The 14,298-nt window shown below is 52.3% G+C and overlaps 3 protein-coding genes across 3 annotated transcripts; 2 read left to right on the forward strand and 1 right to left on the reverse strand.

The window, feature by feature from the left end:
* Positions 1-983: 983 nt before the first annotated feature.
* COL26b_004893 (uncharacterized protein) lies at positions 984-2,931 on the forward strand (the record flags this gene model as incomplete). The annotated part of the gene is made up of 2 exons (XM_053177754.1): positions 984-1,292; positions 1,786-2,931. The coding sequence occupies 2 exons, from the start codon at positions 984-986 to the stop codon at positions 2,929-2,931; spliced, it is 1,455 nt and encodes a 484-aa protein (XP_053038276.1).
* A 2,015-nt stretch (positions 2,932-4,946) lies between these two features.
* On the forward strand, positions 4,947-6,464 carry COL26b_004894 (uncharacterized protein; the record flags this gene model as incomplete). Its single annotated transcript, XM_053177755.1, has 2 exons — positions 4,947-5,867; positions 5,910-6,464. 2 exons carry the CDS (start codon positions 4,947-4,949, stop codon positions 6,462-6,464), a joined length of 1,476 nt encoding a protein of 491 aa, XP_053038277.1.
* Positions 6,465-11,250: 4,786 nt separating this feature from the next.
* COL26b_004895 (uncharacterized protein) lies at positions 11,251-12,027 on the reverse strand (the record flags this gene model as incomplete). The annotated part of the gene is made up of 2 exons (XM_053177756.1): positions 11,251-11,648; positions 11,706-12,027. 2 exons carry the CDS (start codon positions 12,025-12,027, stop codon positions 11,251-11,253), a joined length of 720 nt encoding a protein of 239 aa, XP_053038278.1.
* Positions 12,028-14,298: the final 2,271 nt, after the last annotated feature.

Here is a 14,298-nt window from a genome sequence, read left to right on the forward strand (position 1 = left end):
CGGGGAAGCTATCTGGGGCAGCTTCAGCCTGCCCATTGAAGGTCTTCTGTCAAGAACAGACGGATATGACGATGATTTGCGTCTCTCGGCGAAAGACCACCATATATCGAGCTCTTTCAACGGCAATGGAGGGGCAGAGACTCGAACCCCGCCGACTGACTCAACGTAGGGCGGCCAATAATTGAGCTTCAATTGCTCGTCCCTCGAGGAGTTGCATCATCTTTTCAAGGAAAACTCGACAACGAGGCATGCGCAATGGCGCGATGGAGGGAAACACGATGGGGAAGCCGCGGCGGCCTCAAGTCACTTTGTATCTTTTTCCTGCAACCAAGTGGGGGCATGTCAGCTTCACCAGCCAATAGTGCCTCTCCCCGCAGGAATCCGCCTACCGTTCAGCCCTGGCTTGCGGAGGGTGCTTGTATGTCTACTTATATGTTGGAACTCAAGATGGTCTACAGATGTCGAAGTGCTCACGATAGAGTGGGAAGTGGTATAGATGGGATAGAACAAAGAAATAACTCAGTATTTGATATAAGTATTAGTATTCAGCCGTTTGAATCGATACAGTGGCTCAACTATTGGCTGAGAAACCGTCTCCGAATCAACAGTGACCTAACATTTAATCCATCCAACAGGTAGACCATCCCACTGCGGACAGCGCACGGGCCACTGAGGCCAAATCGCTGCGCCCCCAGGAAAACGGCACAGGCAGCGCCCATCCAGCCAGTAGGAAAGCTTCTGCCTGAGTCACTGGGTTGTTCAAATCCCCAGGCATCCCTCGCGCATCTCGAATCTGACCTTCTTTCTTTCCTCATCCGACTTATACTTACTCTACCTATCTTCAAACATCGCCTTCATCTTACTATTGCACGCAAGCTTGACATCGATTCGGATCATCGATACAACCCTTTTCAAGCTTTCTTGACCCCCTCCGCCTCAATACCAATGCGCTGGTTGTAGAAGCCGCTTCGCCCGCCGCCAAGATGGCCCTGCACCATGATCCACCGGTCAACGACCGTCTGGACCAATATGATCACGATGGCGATCCTGGCCGACTCGTGCCTGAACCGCCCTGGACTTGCGCTCTCGAGATTGACGAGCGATCCGATTTGACGCGACTGTCTCTGCACATTGGTTGTGCTTCGGACGGATGCGACGAAATGGATTGCTCTACGATCACCGAGAACGACTACTCCGACGACGGGGGATGCCATACTGCACCCTCATGGACATCGCCCGTCGACTCCAACATGCTTCCAATCTTGGGATCGCTTCCGAATATGATGCAGAAGGTAGGCTAACAATTTAGAGAATTCATCAACGCTCTACGAAACGTAGGCGCTAACACACCTACCAGTCTCAGTTGCCTGCACATGCAACGACACGTCGGTACCGGCGGATGTCGTGCTGCAACCCAGACATCAGCGTCAGCTACTTGTCGATGTTTCGACGAGCGGAAGACGCTGCAAGATGTGACGTCGCGACAAGCGACATCGCAAACGTGGACCCTTTCCGCGCCGGCGGAAAAGGTGCCATGATTCAGGGTCGCGAAGATCACAAGCAGGAGACATTTGGCTTGGGATATGATCATCCCCGCGCAGCTTGCGCAGCCATTGCTTGCCAAGACTTCCATATCACGCCTCGGCGCCAGGAAGTCATCGGCATCATGAAGAACCTGTCGGTTGCTGTCTAATATGGTCAAGATGACGCCGGTTATTCGCGCAGGTAAGGCTTCGACTCGACTTACTTTTCTCCCTGTGACATGCGACTAACGCTCGCCCCTAGGTTGGCCAAGGACCTGAGTACGTCGTAAAACTTCTCGAGCGGACATCTAAACTTGATGACTCCAGATCCCACATCGCTCACACACAACCAACGCCATTTGTAAACCGCTACGCTCAGCATATTGCCGAGTCCACCACCATCTACGACCACAGCTACAACCACTTTGACCAGCAACCTTCAGCTTCGCCCACGAAGTTGATCGAAATGTCTGCTGCAACTTCCACAAGAGTTGGCAGACTAGAAGGCGATAACACTACCCACACTGAGATTGACCCCCTCCTCACTACCACCATGGCAGTGACTTCCACCGGCTGGCCCTACGGGGCCCAGCCCGGATGCGCTGCACCCCACGACACAATGGAGAACATGTTCACACAAGGCTCGCCTCTCTCCGAGCTCTACGATTCGCCGGACGAGATGGCCTGGGCCACCTACATCAACGAGGAGATGCTCGCCCCCAGCGACTTCACCATGAACTACCCCTACCCCACGGACACCAGCTCCCCGGAGGACATCATCAGTGACCCTACCGTCCAGTACGACGTCGAGCAGAGCCTCTTCTCCTTCAACGACCCCCTCCCAGACCTCTCGACGTCGTCGGACTACCTCTCGGGCGACCAGCTCTCCGTCTCCTACTTCGGCAGCGCAAACACGTCCCCCTTCGAGCAGTCTCTCGACTACATCCCCGACGACATGGACTTCCTCCAAGACTCCAGCTCCATGCCCGTCTGGCCCCTCTCCTCCACCACCGCCTCCCCGCTCCCCACGAGCACCACCTCCCCGACCTCTCCGGACGCCGCCGACCACCCCTACCGCTGCACCACCGACAACTGCACAAAGACCTTCCGCAAGGAGGCCCAGCTCAAGCAGCACCAGCGCGTCCACCGCAAGTCGCTCGTCTGCACCATTTGCCGCGCCGAGCGCCACACGGAGCACAAGTTCGCCCAGGTCCGCGACCTCGAGCGGCACCTGCAGGCGCGGCACCCCGAGGTCGCGCAGACCGCCAACGTGCGCTCCGAGATCCGCGAGTGTCCGCACCCCGGCTGCGACCACCGCGGGCGCAGGGACAACGTGTCGAGGCACCACGAGAGCAAGCACGGCAAGAAGCTCAAGTGGAAGAGGGGCGTTCCCCACGTGGTGGGTTAAAAGGAGGGTCCTTTTCTCTCTGATGGGTAATGAGAAAACACAAAAGAGCGATGTGAGTTTCTGGCGTTTATTGATGATACCTGCATTTGTTTTGATTTTATGACCGGTTCGGTTTGGGATATCTCGGTAGCATAGTGCATTTAGACCAATACATCTCAAAATAACTGCTGGGTCCCGTGGGTGAATTCGAGGCTGAGCCGAGGTTGCTCGCCATGACGAAAGGTTGTACCGTAGAGTCTGAAGTCGTCAGCCATCACGCCATGGAAACGGAAGTCTTGACAACGACTGAGTTACTGTGACATATTGGCAATCAACGGTTGGGCCATGATTCAGTGTTGATAGGGACTTCCCCCTTTTCGAGACGGGACGAGTTTCTTCCTCCCCATAGCCTGCTTGTTCGTAAATTTCATTCCGTTCTTTGCACAACCAGCTCATACCAGACCTCGCCCAATCACAACTCAAACACCAGCCCCCAACTCAGTGCCGCCGCCACCTTCAGGGGTATGACGAGTTGCGGCATTCACTGCGAGGTGCGAGACGAGAGGGCGTTACCGCAGATGACTAGCCAACCTGCGTGGTTCTGGTAACTTAACCAAGATTCTGTCATATCAGCATCCCCATGATACAGGAGCAGTTAATATGATCTGTGCGCTGAAGACCTCTTTTCAGGAACCTTGAGGACTGGCGACGGCCGGAATTTCTTCGGATTAGGGTTGCGAAAATTTCGACTACAAGCCCCTTCTGGTCTACCTCCATGGCTGTAGATGGCTGGAGAAAGGTCACCTCGCCGCCACCAAGAAAAAGTTTTCCGTACCTGATCCGGAGACAAATGTGCCCCTGAGATACAAGTCCGTCAATGTCCGCTGCAGATGGTGCCTGGCCACATTGTGGAATACAGTTTACGGCTCCTGAACGGACCGTGAGCGGTTCCTGACAAAGTACTACCAAACCAGGTTAGCCAGAATTTTCGGGCGTTGGATATCTCTGGATTTGGGAGTAAATGACCAACCTGGCAGTCTAGTAGATGGCCTTCAGCCACATTGTGGGATACAGTTTACGACCCCTGGACGGCCCCTGAGAAATTGAAGCAAAGCTAATCCCCATGAGTTGACAACTCTGCCCAGCTGTTCAGTAAGTGAGAATAGCATCTGATCCGTAGTCCAGTTTGTTTTGCGAATGGGCCTTTCAGCGTCTACTCAACTCCTTCAGTGTGCCTCTGTTGCATCTCTTGAAAGTCCCAGCTCTTTGCAGTGCTGTCTTAAATCCTGTTCTATCAAGTGGTAGAGAGACCACTTCCGTGCTTCCGCTTTCTTGTCAAACCGTCCACAACCACACCTTTTCAGAGACTTTGCAACTTTGTATGATGGCGTTACTGACCTTGCCACCTGGCATGAAGTTTCGGGAGCTCTCAAGTCTGCCAAGTGGCACAATGTCCCACCTCTTCGACTTGAGAACTCTGCAACATGACCAATCCTCCTCGCTTTGACTTCAACTACGGGCTTCAATTGCAACTCTGCATAGATGTTTGACTTCACACGCAAGGTGGTGTATCATATATGGACTCTTCATGCTTCGTAATGGTATACGGATGGGTCTGAAAGGTGAGGAGGAGAGAGGTTGCGGCGAGCCTTCAGAATCCCTTTAAAATGCGTGCCTCGCTCCCTCGTCCCGGGCTTTCTTTCTTTCCTTCCGTGTCTCACTTCGTTGAATCGTACTCTCGTCTTACTTCTTCACGTCGCTATTTCACAAATCGCTGTTCATCTCGCCACTCACTACTTTACTCTTCACTCTGATTACTCCACTTTATTACATCCTCCAACTATATTTTGTTCGGCTCCTTAGTCGTTCAACTTTACTATCGTTCGGCTCCTCAGTCGTTCACCTTAACTATCGTTCGGCTCCTTAGTCGTTCGCTATCACTACCGTTCGGCTCCTAAGTCGTTCAGCGTCAGTAACTATAGTCCGGCATTATCATCGTCCGGTCCCTTTACCACTACACCATATCAGCTCGCATCATGTCTTCTACCACCATGATCGCCAACCGTACCTCCATCATCCCCGCCAACGGCTCCGTCGTCCGCCACAAGTTAGGCGTAGACATGACCATCACAGCCGGCGGAGAGGTTACCGGTTTCGAGCTCACAGACGCTACCAACAAGACCCTTATTTGGACTGGCTGCGCCAGCACGGTCAAGATTAGTTGGGACAATTATGGAGTAAAAGACGTCGCAAACCAATATCGGGAGCTTCTCAGCCACCTGCAGACGTTCGGGAAAGTGTCTCATTACACTCGCCCAGAAGAGCATGACTTGCACCTTACCGTCAAGATCACCCTCGAGAACAGCGACCAAGCCGCGATGGCAGTCAAAAACCTCGCGCACCAACATTCGGAGTACTTCCGTTGTGCTCAGGCCTTCGAGGCCCGTATTGGAGTACCCTACGACCAGATGAGTACGATCTCTAAGAAATTCAACGAACTTCATGTCCTCGCCCTCCGCGACAGAGTGACCACCGAGGTCCAGCGATCAGAGACCATGGCCAACATCACCGTTACCGGCTACAACAGGCTGGCTGTGACCAACATGAAGAGACAGCTTGAGGAGCTCATTAAGCAAAGCACCCTCCTCGACACCACTACCATTCGCGCTCCCGAGATCCAGTCAGAACGTACTTGCATGGCCTGCTTTGACGTCCTCAAACGGCCCGTTCTGCCATCTTGCGGACATCGATCAATCTTCTGCGCCGAGTGCCTGCTCGAGACATACAGAGCCAACCACAAGAAGGGGCCTCTCCGCTGCACCGAGCAGAACGACAACGGAGAGTTATGCAGCCAGCCAATCGACCTCGAGTGTCTCGCCAACAAACTACCTCCCGCACTCTTTGAGGATTTTCTCGACCTGGCCGCCAACGCCTTCGTGGCACGCAACCCTAGTCTTGTACGCCACTGCCCCACCCCAGGGTGTCGACAAGTATACCAGCCAACAACTAAGACCGAAGACTCCATGGGCACACCAAAGACATGCCCGGATTGTCTGGTGCGTCTCTGCACCACGTGCGGCCATCGACATGACAACGACACTCCCTGCGAGTCGATGATAGACACAGATCTCGAACAGGCCAAAAAAGACCTTGAGGCCCGAGATTGCCCCGGATGCTCAACTCCGATCGTCAGATATGAGGGTTGTAACAAGGTTGAGTGCCCAGGATGCGGTACTTTCATCTGTTGGTCATGCATGAAAACATACACCACCGCCCTTGCAGCCTACAACCATATGGTAAAGGATCACGGCACCGTCGGCGAGGGATATATTGCCTTCGACGACAACGGCGATCCCATCCTGCCTGAAGATGAGCGAATTGAGAACGAGCTTGCAGAACTCCAACTCCCCACCGACGAAAAAGATCTCGAGCCCGCACAAGATGACGGAAGGGATAGGGATGAGGGACATATGGAGGAGCGCGTCGAGCAACAACTACAACAACAACAACAACCGACCACTCAGGATCTTCCCGTCGGCCAAAGCTGGTGGTAGATGCGAGGGGGACAGGAGAGGGGGACAGGAGAGGGGGACAGGGAGGACGATAGAGAGGACGGCAGGAAGGAAGGGCGCCGGTTATCCAGTGGGGTGTATCACATAATGGGTACATAACACATATCTACCCACATCTACACACATTGACAAGCATCATCATATCATATTGCATAGGTTGGGGGACGTTTGTTAGGCTGTGGCGGCTGTGGTTTGTATTGTTTGGCCGAAAAGAAAAAAACATGAAAAGAAAGTAAGTAAAGCCCGAAGTGAAAAAAAGAAAAAGCCTTGTTAGAGGGGGGATGGGTGTGAGAGACTACCAGAGCCCTGGCCTACGTAGCTCTCGATTGCGGCGGCCGGACGCTCTGTGGCATCGTCAGGAGTCGATTGCTTCCCGTCAGAATCGTCATTGTTGTAGTAAGGTGGTAGTTATCCGCGGCGTTGTCCAGCTTTGGTTGTTGTGGTTGAGGTTGTAGTTGTTTATTTGCGCGCACCTCCATCCTTCCCTCCCCGCGATCTCGGCTGTCATCTTGTGTGGGCTCGAGTCGCATTTCGTATTCCTCATATTGATTTTTGACGCCATCGCTCCAATGACGAACCTTTGAACTTCCCTCTTGACCATGTAATTCCTTTGCGTGAAGTTGCATGTAAATATTGCATACTAAGCCTTCGTCAGACATGCAAAACCGTGGGATGTTACAGGTCTGGCACGATCGCAGCCCGTCCAACTTCGAACTCTGATCTGAGCCTTGAGTGTAGCTTCTTGGCGCTTTAATCAGACCAATTGTTGGTGAAGAATCTAACGGCGCAAGGTGCAAATCAATGATGGCCAAGCAACCCGGAGGATAAAAGCCCAAGAGGTTCCTATATAGAAGACCAATGAAACGCGGCTGTGACGTCTAGCTTTTTAAAAATATCGCACCTCCGCCTCACGTGCCTCTTGTTTTCAAGCCCTGTATGTTTTCCAGGTAACGTGCCGCGTTTTTGGTCCAGCACTCAGGGTTGCAGAGGGGAAAGGCTCTGTTGTTATTCTCAGCCTATCCACCTCTGTTCAGGTAATTGCTGTACTCAGCATGTTCAAACTCCTTTTGTCTCGAGTCAGAGACATGGTACACACGTACGACACCCCTCGTGGGAATAACACCTTGTCTCCAAATGAATCGTCTCTGGAGAACGGTCAACTATGCCGGGATTGTCGTTGGGGGCGATGCGCCAAAGGTGATGACTGCGAGTTCAGTCATGACAAGAGCCTGTTCAAGAAGACTGCCATGAACCTCTGCACGTTTTTCTCGAGAGGGTTCTGTCGCGTTGGGGAGCAGTGCAATATCCCACACGTTGACGTGCCGTCGGACCAATTCGCACGTGTTCGGCCTACGAAGGCGCGTTGTCGCAGGGGAAGTGAATGCCGCCTTCCCCATGGGGACCCAGAAGAGGACACTGTGAGTATCACACTACATTTCGGTTGCATCAGACTATCGCAAAAGCTCACTCAATCGCGCAGCTGTCCACCGAAACCGATCCGCGCACACGACAGTTGCTCGGAGCAACCTTCACATTTGGCCCCGGGGCATCGGTCTGTGATGTTACTCTACCTGATAACTCGACCGCTGTCATTCTCAACATTGTGGGACCATGCAGTACGACGGCAGTTCAATTGCTGTTAGAACAAAGGGGCTTCCATGTCCCTCTCACGTCCATCAAACTGAGATCCCAAGACTCGGGGCTCAAGTACGCTGTTGTCAACGGCCGAGTCCCTGGGTTTGCGGAGCTTTTGCGCGCGAACTTTGAGAAGAAGAAGGCATACGGCGTGTTTTCGGGGATCAAAGTTGTCACCGAAGAGATAAATCCGATTTCGGAAAAAGAGGACTTCCACGTTGTGACCAGTCGGAAAATTAAGTGCTCTTGGCCAAAGGACCGCGACGGATCTGACTTTGCATGCGAAAAAAACGAGCTTGCAATGGTGGAAGCTATGCTGGCAGCCGTCGGCGAGATGGAAACACGGCTTTCTCTCGGGTCAGACGACGAAGATCGTATATTGGAATCAGTGGCTTGGTTTGAAAGAGCAGACGACGCCAAGCGAGCAGCTCAGACCTTTGACAGAACCCCTCTCCCTTTTAATTCGTCTGGGCTACTCAGTGTGAAGCAAATTCACTCCACGAGCTACAAGCTTTCGACCCGAGTCTTCCAAAGTCTTATCGACGAGGTCACGAACCGTCATGACCACAGAGATGCTCAGGTCAAATTTCAAACATTTTGCGACACGGAAGAACACACCATACTGTCGTTGGAAAGCGACAATCTTGATGCTCTGGAGAGGAAACGACAAGCATTGAATGGTCTATTTACTGGTAAGGTCATTTCCTACTCTGCGGACACCGACAGCCCGGTCTGGAGTCCGTATTTTGACGATAAGGCCTTCCGAAACCGGATCCTCGATCAGATTGCAAAGGACTGTGGTGTAGCATTTCACTGTCTCCCAGTCAGCAAAGAGATCAAGCTATACGGCCCGCCTGAAAATATCAAAAAAGCCAGCGAGGCTCTTTTCCTGAGTTTCGAAAACAATTTCACGGCCGTCCATCCTATTACTCTCAACGCAAATGCCTTCAATTGGGCCATCAGAGGAGGTTTTAAGGCCCTCTGTGAAGCCCTTGGTCAAGGCGCTGTAAGGTATAAGTCCGTCTGGCCGCCTTCCCAGATTAATATTGCAGGACCAGTCTCCTCTTACGAACTAGCCTTAGACATCATTTCTCAGAGGTCGACCTTCAGAGATGTGATAGAGAGACTATGTTCAGTGTGCTGGACCGAGCCTGACCAGTTTCTGACGACGACGTGCGGTCATGTCTACTGCTTGGACTGCTTCCAGAACTTTTGTCGCGCAGGAGATACAAATTCTGGAGGCTTCAAGGTGGCCTGTATAGGCAATAATGGCCTTTGCAGATCCGTTATCGGCCTTGACGAACTAGCACAGTATCTCTCACCAGTAGCGTTCGAACAACTCCTCGCGTCATCAGCCGAATCATATGTCAACAAGCATCCCGAGGAACTCCGGTACTGTCCTACGGCAGATTGCGGATACATCTACCGAGTCAGTTCCACTGAGAACCCAAGATCTTTTGAATGTCCGAGCTGCGGCAAAGCGACATGCCCCTCATGCCACAACTCTCATCCCGCAATATCTTGTGCGGAACGTCGAGACAAGATTGCCAGAAGAGACGAAAAGAAACTGCGAAAGTGCAAGCGAAAGCTTGGGGTCAAGGACTGCCCCAAATGCCACGCGCCTATCGAGAAGTGGTCTGGCTGCAACCACATGAGTTGCAGATGCGGAGCACATATCTGTTGGGTATGCCTCGCCAACTTCGAAAAAGGCGATGAGTGCATGTTGCATATACGTCAAAAACATGAACCGATCTCATATGCTTTGTTTGGTCTGCAACAACTTTGAAGAATTGCGTGTCGAGAAACTTAACGTCATTATGCTTTGGAATAGTTGGACTATGGCTTTGGAAGAGAACAACGACAGCGGACTGTAAATAGAAAGCGCTTGTTATGATGAAAGACCTGGCGCCTTATTCTCACGAAAGTTTTGTAACATAATCAAGAACGTCGAAGGAAGCCTGGCAGCGTTGCTATTATTCATTGTGTCAATAAAGGGTAGCTGTTGTTGTTGTACTACAAAGGGACAAGAGTTGGGATCCCCAGAGAGAACAACTGGAATTGTTCAGAGTCACCCCGAGCGAAATCTTTGGATTGCCTATTTATTCCAGACACAACTTCTAGCTTTTACCATCTATCTCAACCATACAATCCAGCAACAACACGAATGCACGATAACCACTTCCATTCCTCCTCTTCAAATAAGTCTAGGCGTCTTCTGGAAAGCGCGCCCTCCAGAATCAATAGCCGACTCGCAATACTTGATACATACCGAACAGTAATCATCTCCTTGGCTTCATGCTTGCTTGAGGGGTCCTCTGCTTTACAGTTAGTACTGGGATGCGTAGGTAGTCTACCAATACATACTGTGAGTGTCGGCTTGAGAGTTGTTGTATAGAGGCATTATGATAGCTCGAAGGATTTATGTAAACAGAGTTGACTGTAACGATTTGGGGGCGGGAAGTTTGATCGCTGAGTGGAAGTTTGGTCGAATGTGATAGATGTAATGTGAAGGATTTCCTGGAACTATCGTTGTAAAGGCTTTTTAAAACAGTCTCGATAATCTCGATGTGTTATCAAATTGAACTCACTGTAATTTGAGTGACGCAAAGTTGCGTAAATGTATCGTCACTGACGCCGCGGCAGCGTCCGCATCGTCGGTTCCCACTTGACGTCGACCAATGGGTCGAATTGTGGGCAATGGGGAGCCACCCGTCTGATAAACACATTTTAAACCCACACATCTTCGATCTACAGCCGGGCAAAAACCTCCGTCAAAAGACGTGTACAAGTTCGACCTTTCAGGGAGTATCTAATGTTTTGCTGTTGAGTAAGCCAGTGGAACCGGGGACTTCACCTCGGTCGCCGACCCCTGTCTCGAAGCACATGTAATTTTGGCTGAGCAAGTTGGAAGTCTACTATCTTCACAGCATATGGAGTCGATTGAAAACAATTCAGCTGTTATGTTCGGGCCTATCGGCGAAGCTACTATGTACATGGAAGGCACCCGGTCAGAGAGGCATCAGCCAACAAACCACGGCGCAGAAGTAAATACACGCTGGAGGGATAAGCTCCCCAAGACTCCACGCTCAAGTATGATGCAGAAAGATCGACCAGGAACCGATGGTCAAGCCGCTTAGCAGGCGGACAGAGAAGTCTGGCCCTTGCAGTTGGCAGTGGTGCTGACCTTGCTGCTCTCGCCAGAGCCCTTGTTGACGCCCTTGTACTCCTGGCAGACCTTGGAGACACTGGAGCCGCAGGTGTTGGAGATGGTGGCGACGTCACCGTAGTTGGAGTTGATACCGACGAGCTCCTTAACGCTCTTGGCCTTGACGTTCTTGACGATGACGTTGCGGGGGCCGCCGTTGTTCGTGCAGTCGCCGCAGCCGCGGTAGAGCTTGCCGGCGGTGACGACGGTGAAGCCGTCGATGGTGACGGTGCCGCGGCCGTTGTGCTGAACGACCTTGTCGACGGCGTTCTGGGCGCCACCGCCCTGGATGAGGACGTCGCCAGTGCCGAGGGCGGAGATAGCGTCTGCGAGTGGGAGTCAGTCAAAGGGCTTAGCTAAGAATCTCATAGGTGGTATCTTACCTTCGCAGACGTCGCGGAACCAGACGTTCTTCAGGGTGCAGGCGCCCTTGCAGTGAACGCCCTCCAGCTGGTTGACACCGATGATGACGTTGCTCAGCGTGGCGCCATTCTCGAGAATGAAGACGGCGGAGTCGCTGCCAGTGTCGGCATCGGTGTCACAGGCGCGACCACGATCGAACTCCTTGTTGCCCATGTCCTTGCTTCCAGAGATGACACTGGGAGCAGAGAGGGAAACGATGGAACCGCTGCGGGTGGGGATGTTGAGAGTCTGAGCCGCGGTGAGGCCGGCCAGCATGGCGGAGACAAGAACCTTGGTCTGCATTTTGGATGTGATTTGCGTGATAAAGCTGAGTGGAAGATATTGAGAGGCAGCTGTGTGATTGTCCTGAGTGAGCGGGATGAGGAGGGAAGACAGATGGGAGAATGATAAAGATTTACGTCGTACTTATAGTTCCGTCAGGAATCCCACAGCTATCACGATAATCATTCTCAGGAGTCACCCAAGATACTATGGCGGTAAGGGAGTTTCACATAGATCGTAAGAGTCTAGACTGTACCACTTACTGGGAGCAGCATCCCGTGATCCCGTGGCCTATCATCATAGCAAGTTGTTCAGGGGCGAGGAATGATGAATCTCCTTGGTGGAATTACCAAACATCATCACCGCCATGTTCCAGAAGAAATCAACATTGGGAGGCGCCCCAGGCTCGGACGCTCGCCCGAGGACGTGGGTGGGCTGCCGCAAACTCCAAGGAACCCTTGATCGTCATGTACCGAACTTCTCCATCCGTGGCCAATGATATCTCTGACCTTGACAGACGCCAACCTAGTCTCGGTAGTCGAAGATGGTCCTTGCCTCTTCTGATAGGTGGATGCATCTTGTCTTTTCCGACTTCACCTGTACTCCTGGGTTCCATGAGGGCGACGTTTGAGCCCCGCAAATGTGGCGGTCGCGTGGTGGACAGACACCAGTAGTCCTTGAGCCTTCCATGTCCTACGGCAACAACTCCCAATGAGAACAGACGATGGCCGCATTCTGGGAACTCGTAAGGCTTGGCAGATAATCTACCCAATACCTCCAGGAAGGTGAGAGCGACTTTCCAGCACAGCCTCCTTCGAGGTGTGGTCGAGGGTGTCTTTGGGGGTGGAGACTGCCCGAACGGGCTCTGCACCAGAGCCTCTACTGGTATGGTTGGATTATAACAAGAGGGTTCTGAGGAACGGCGACAGGGGTTTTCTTTCGATCTCCAATTCTATTGTCTAGACCGTCCGATGTTGTCCAGGGCCCCACGTTGGATTCAACGCCAAGATCTCAGAAACCAGGGTCGTTCTGTTGCTAGTGAGAGACACGGGAGATGGCTATCGCGTCAGTGGTATCAGTGAATCGGCAAGCGAATCACCAAATGGATCCATACGAGAAGGTGTTGTCGGTCGGATAGGTTCTCCATAAGGAAACACCTTAGTCCGAGGTGTGGAAGCGAACTTACTGGAAGTCTGTAAAGGGCAGGTGCACAATTCAAGGCCCAACAGCATGTTGATGCCATCAGGCAACGCAGGCGTGATAGGCAACGTGACTGGACAGGCGCTAGAACAACCCACCCATGCAGCTAAAACTGAGCCTAATCAGCGTAAGGTATGCACGCATGCCAAATCACCTCCGATGTCTGGTGAAGAAAAGGAGAACAGCCGTCGACAACCTCACCAAGCCGCAGGTGCCCACTGAAGAAGATGATGGGTCCGGGGTATTGTCTCGGTAGATCATTGTCACCTACCGGCTGATGTGCTCCGACCCCATGGTTGGGCGGTTTCGGCGCTTGCCTCCGGATTGGGGATGGGCGCGAACGGCGTTACGAAAAGCCGTAAAATTGGACGGACGATGCCAAGACCTTTGAGTCAAGCATGCAGGTTTAAAAGGGGACAGGCGCCGCATTTTTGCTGCACCCCAACCCTTGCCAAGCCTCACCAAAAGATGATAGCCCATCGGCCAAGACAAGAAGAAACGTGAGGTTTCCGTGTCTTGGCGCGCGCCAACCCCCTTTTGATGGTGTTGGTGGCAATGGAGACGGCAAATCATTGATGGAAAAAGGGGATTTCCATTGATCAGCGGCCTTCAAACCAGGCTTACTTCAACGGATTTGATGAGGGTGAGACAGCTGGGCAAGAATGTTTAACAACAGCGACACCAAATGGTTTGCAGATGACAACACTCGGTGAGACAACATGTTTGGATTTGACGGACAACACTATGGTTCAAATGATCCCGTATGGCTTTGTGAGGCGAATGTTAATTCCTTCGACTTGGCGGACAGCGCTCCCCGAACAAGGGTTGTATGTTCTATCTTGGTTACCTCCCGGAAGACCGCTACCAGTACCAGATGAATCCAGTGGAGGGTCTCAGGCGAATCTTAGTTCATCTAAGTTCCAGCTCCGCAATAATTCAAGTTGTCAATTGGGTAACAGGAAGTCGCATTACTTTTGCGAATAACATGCCGCAAGTTACTTAGCGCCACGGGCTCGTACGATGAGCTTGCGTACTCCAAAGCCCCTCCATTTACAGCCCTACAAGACTATTGTGAAAAAGGCTCTTACACCC

The sequence above is a fragment of the Colletotrichum chrysophilum genome (genome assembly GCF_026319265.1).
Source record: "Colletotrichum chrysophilum strain AFK26 chromosome Unknown scaffold_31, whole genome shotgun sequence".
NCBI classification, from domain to species: domain Eukaryota; kingdom Fungi; phylum Ascomycota; class Sordariomycetes; order Glomerellales; family Glomerellaceae; genus Colletotrichum; species Colletotrichum chrysophilum.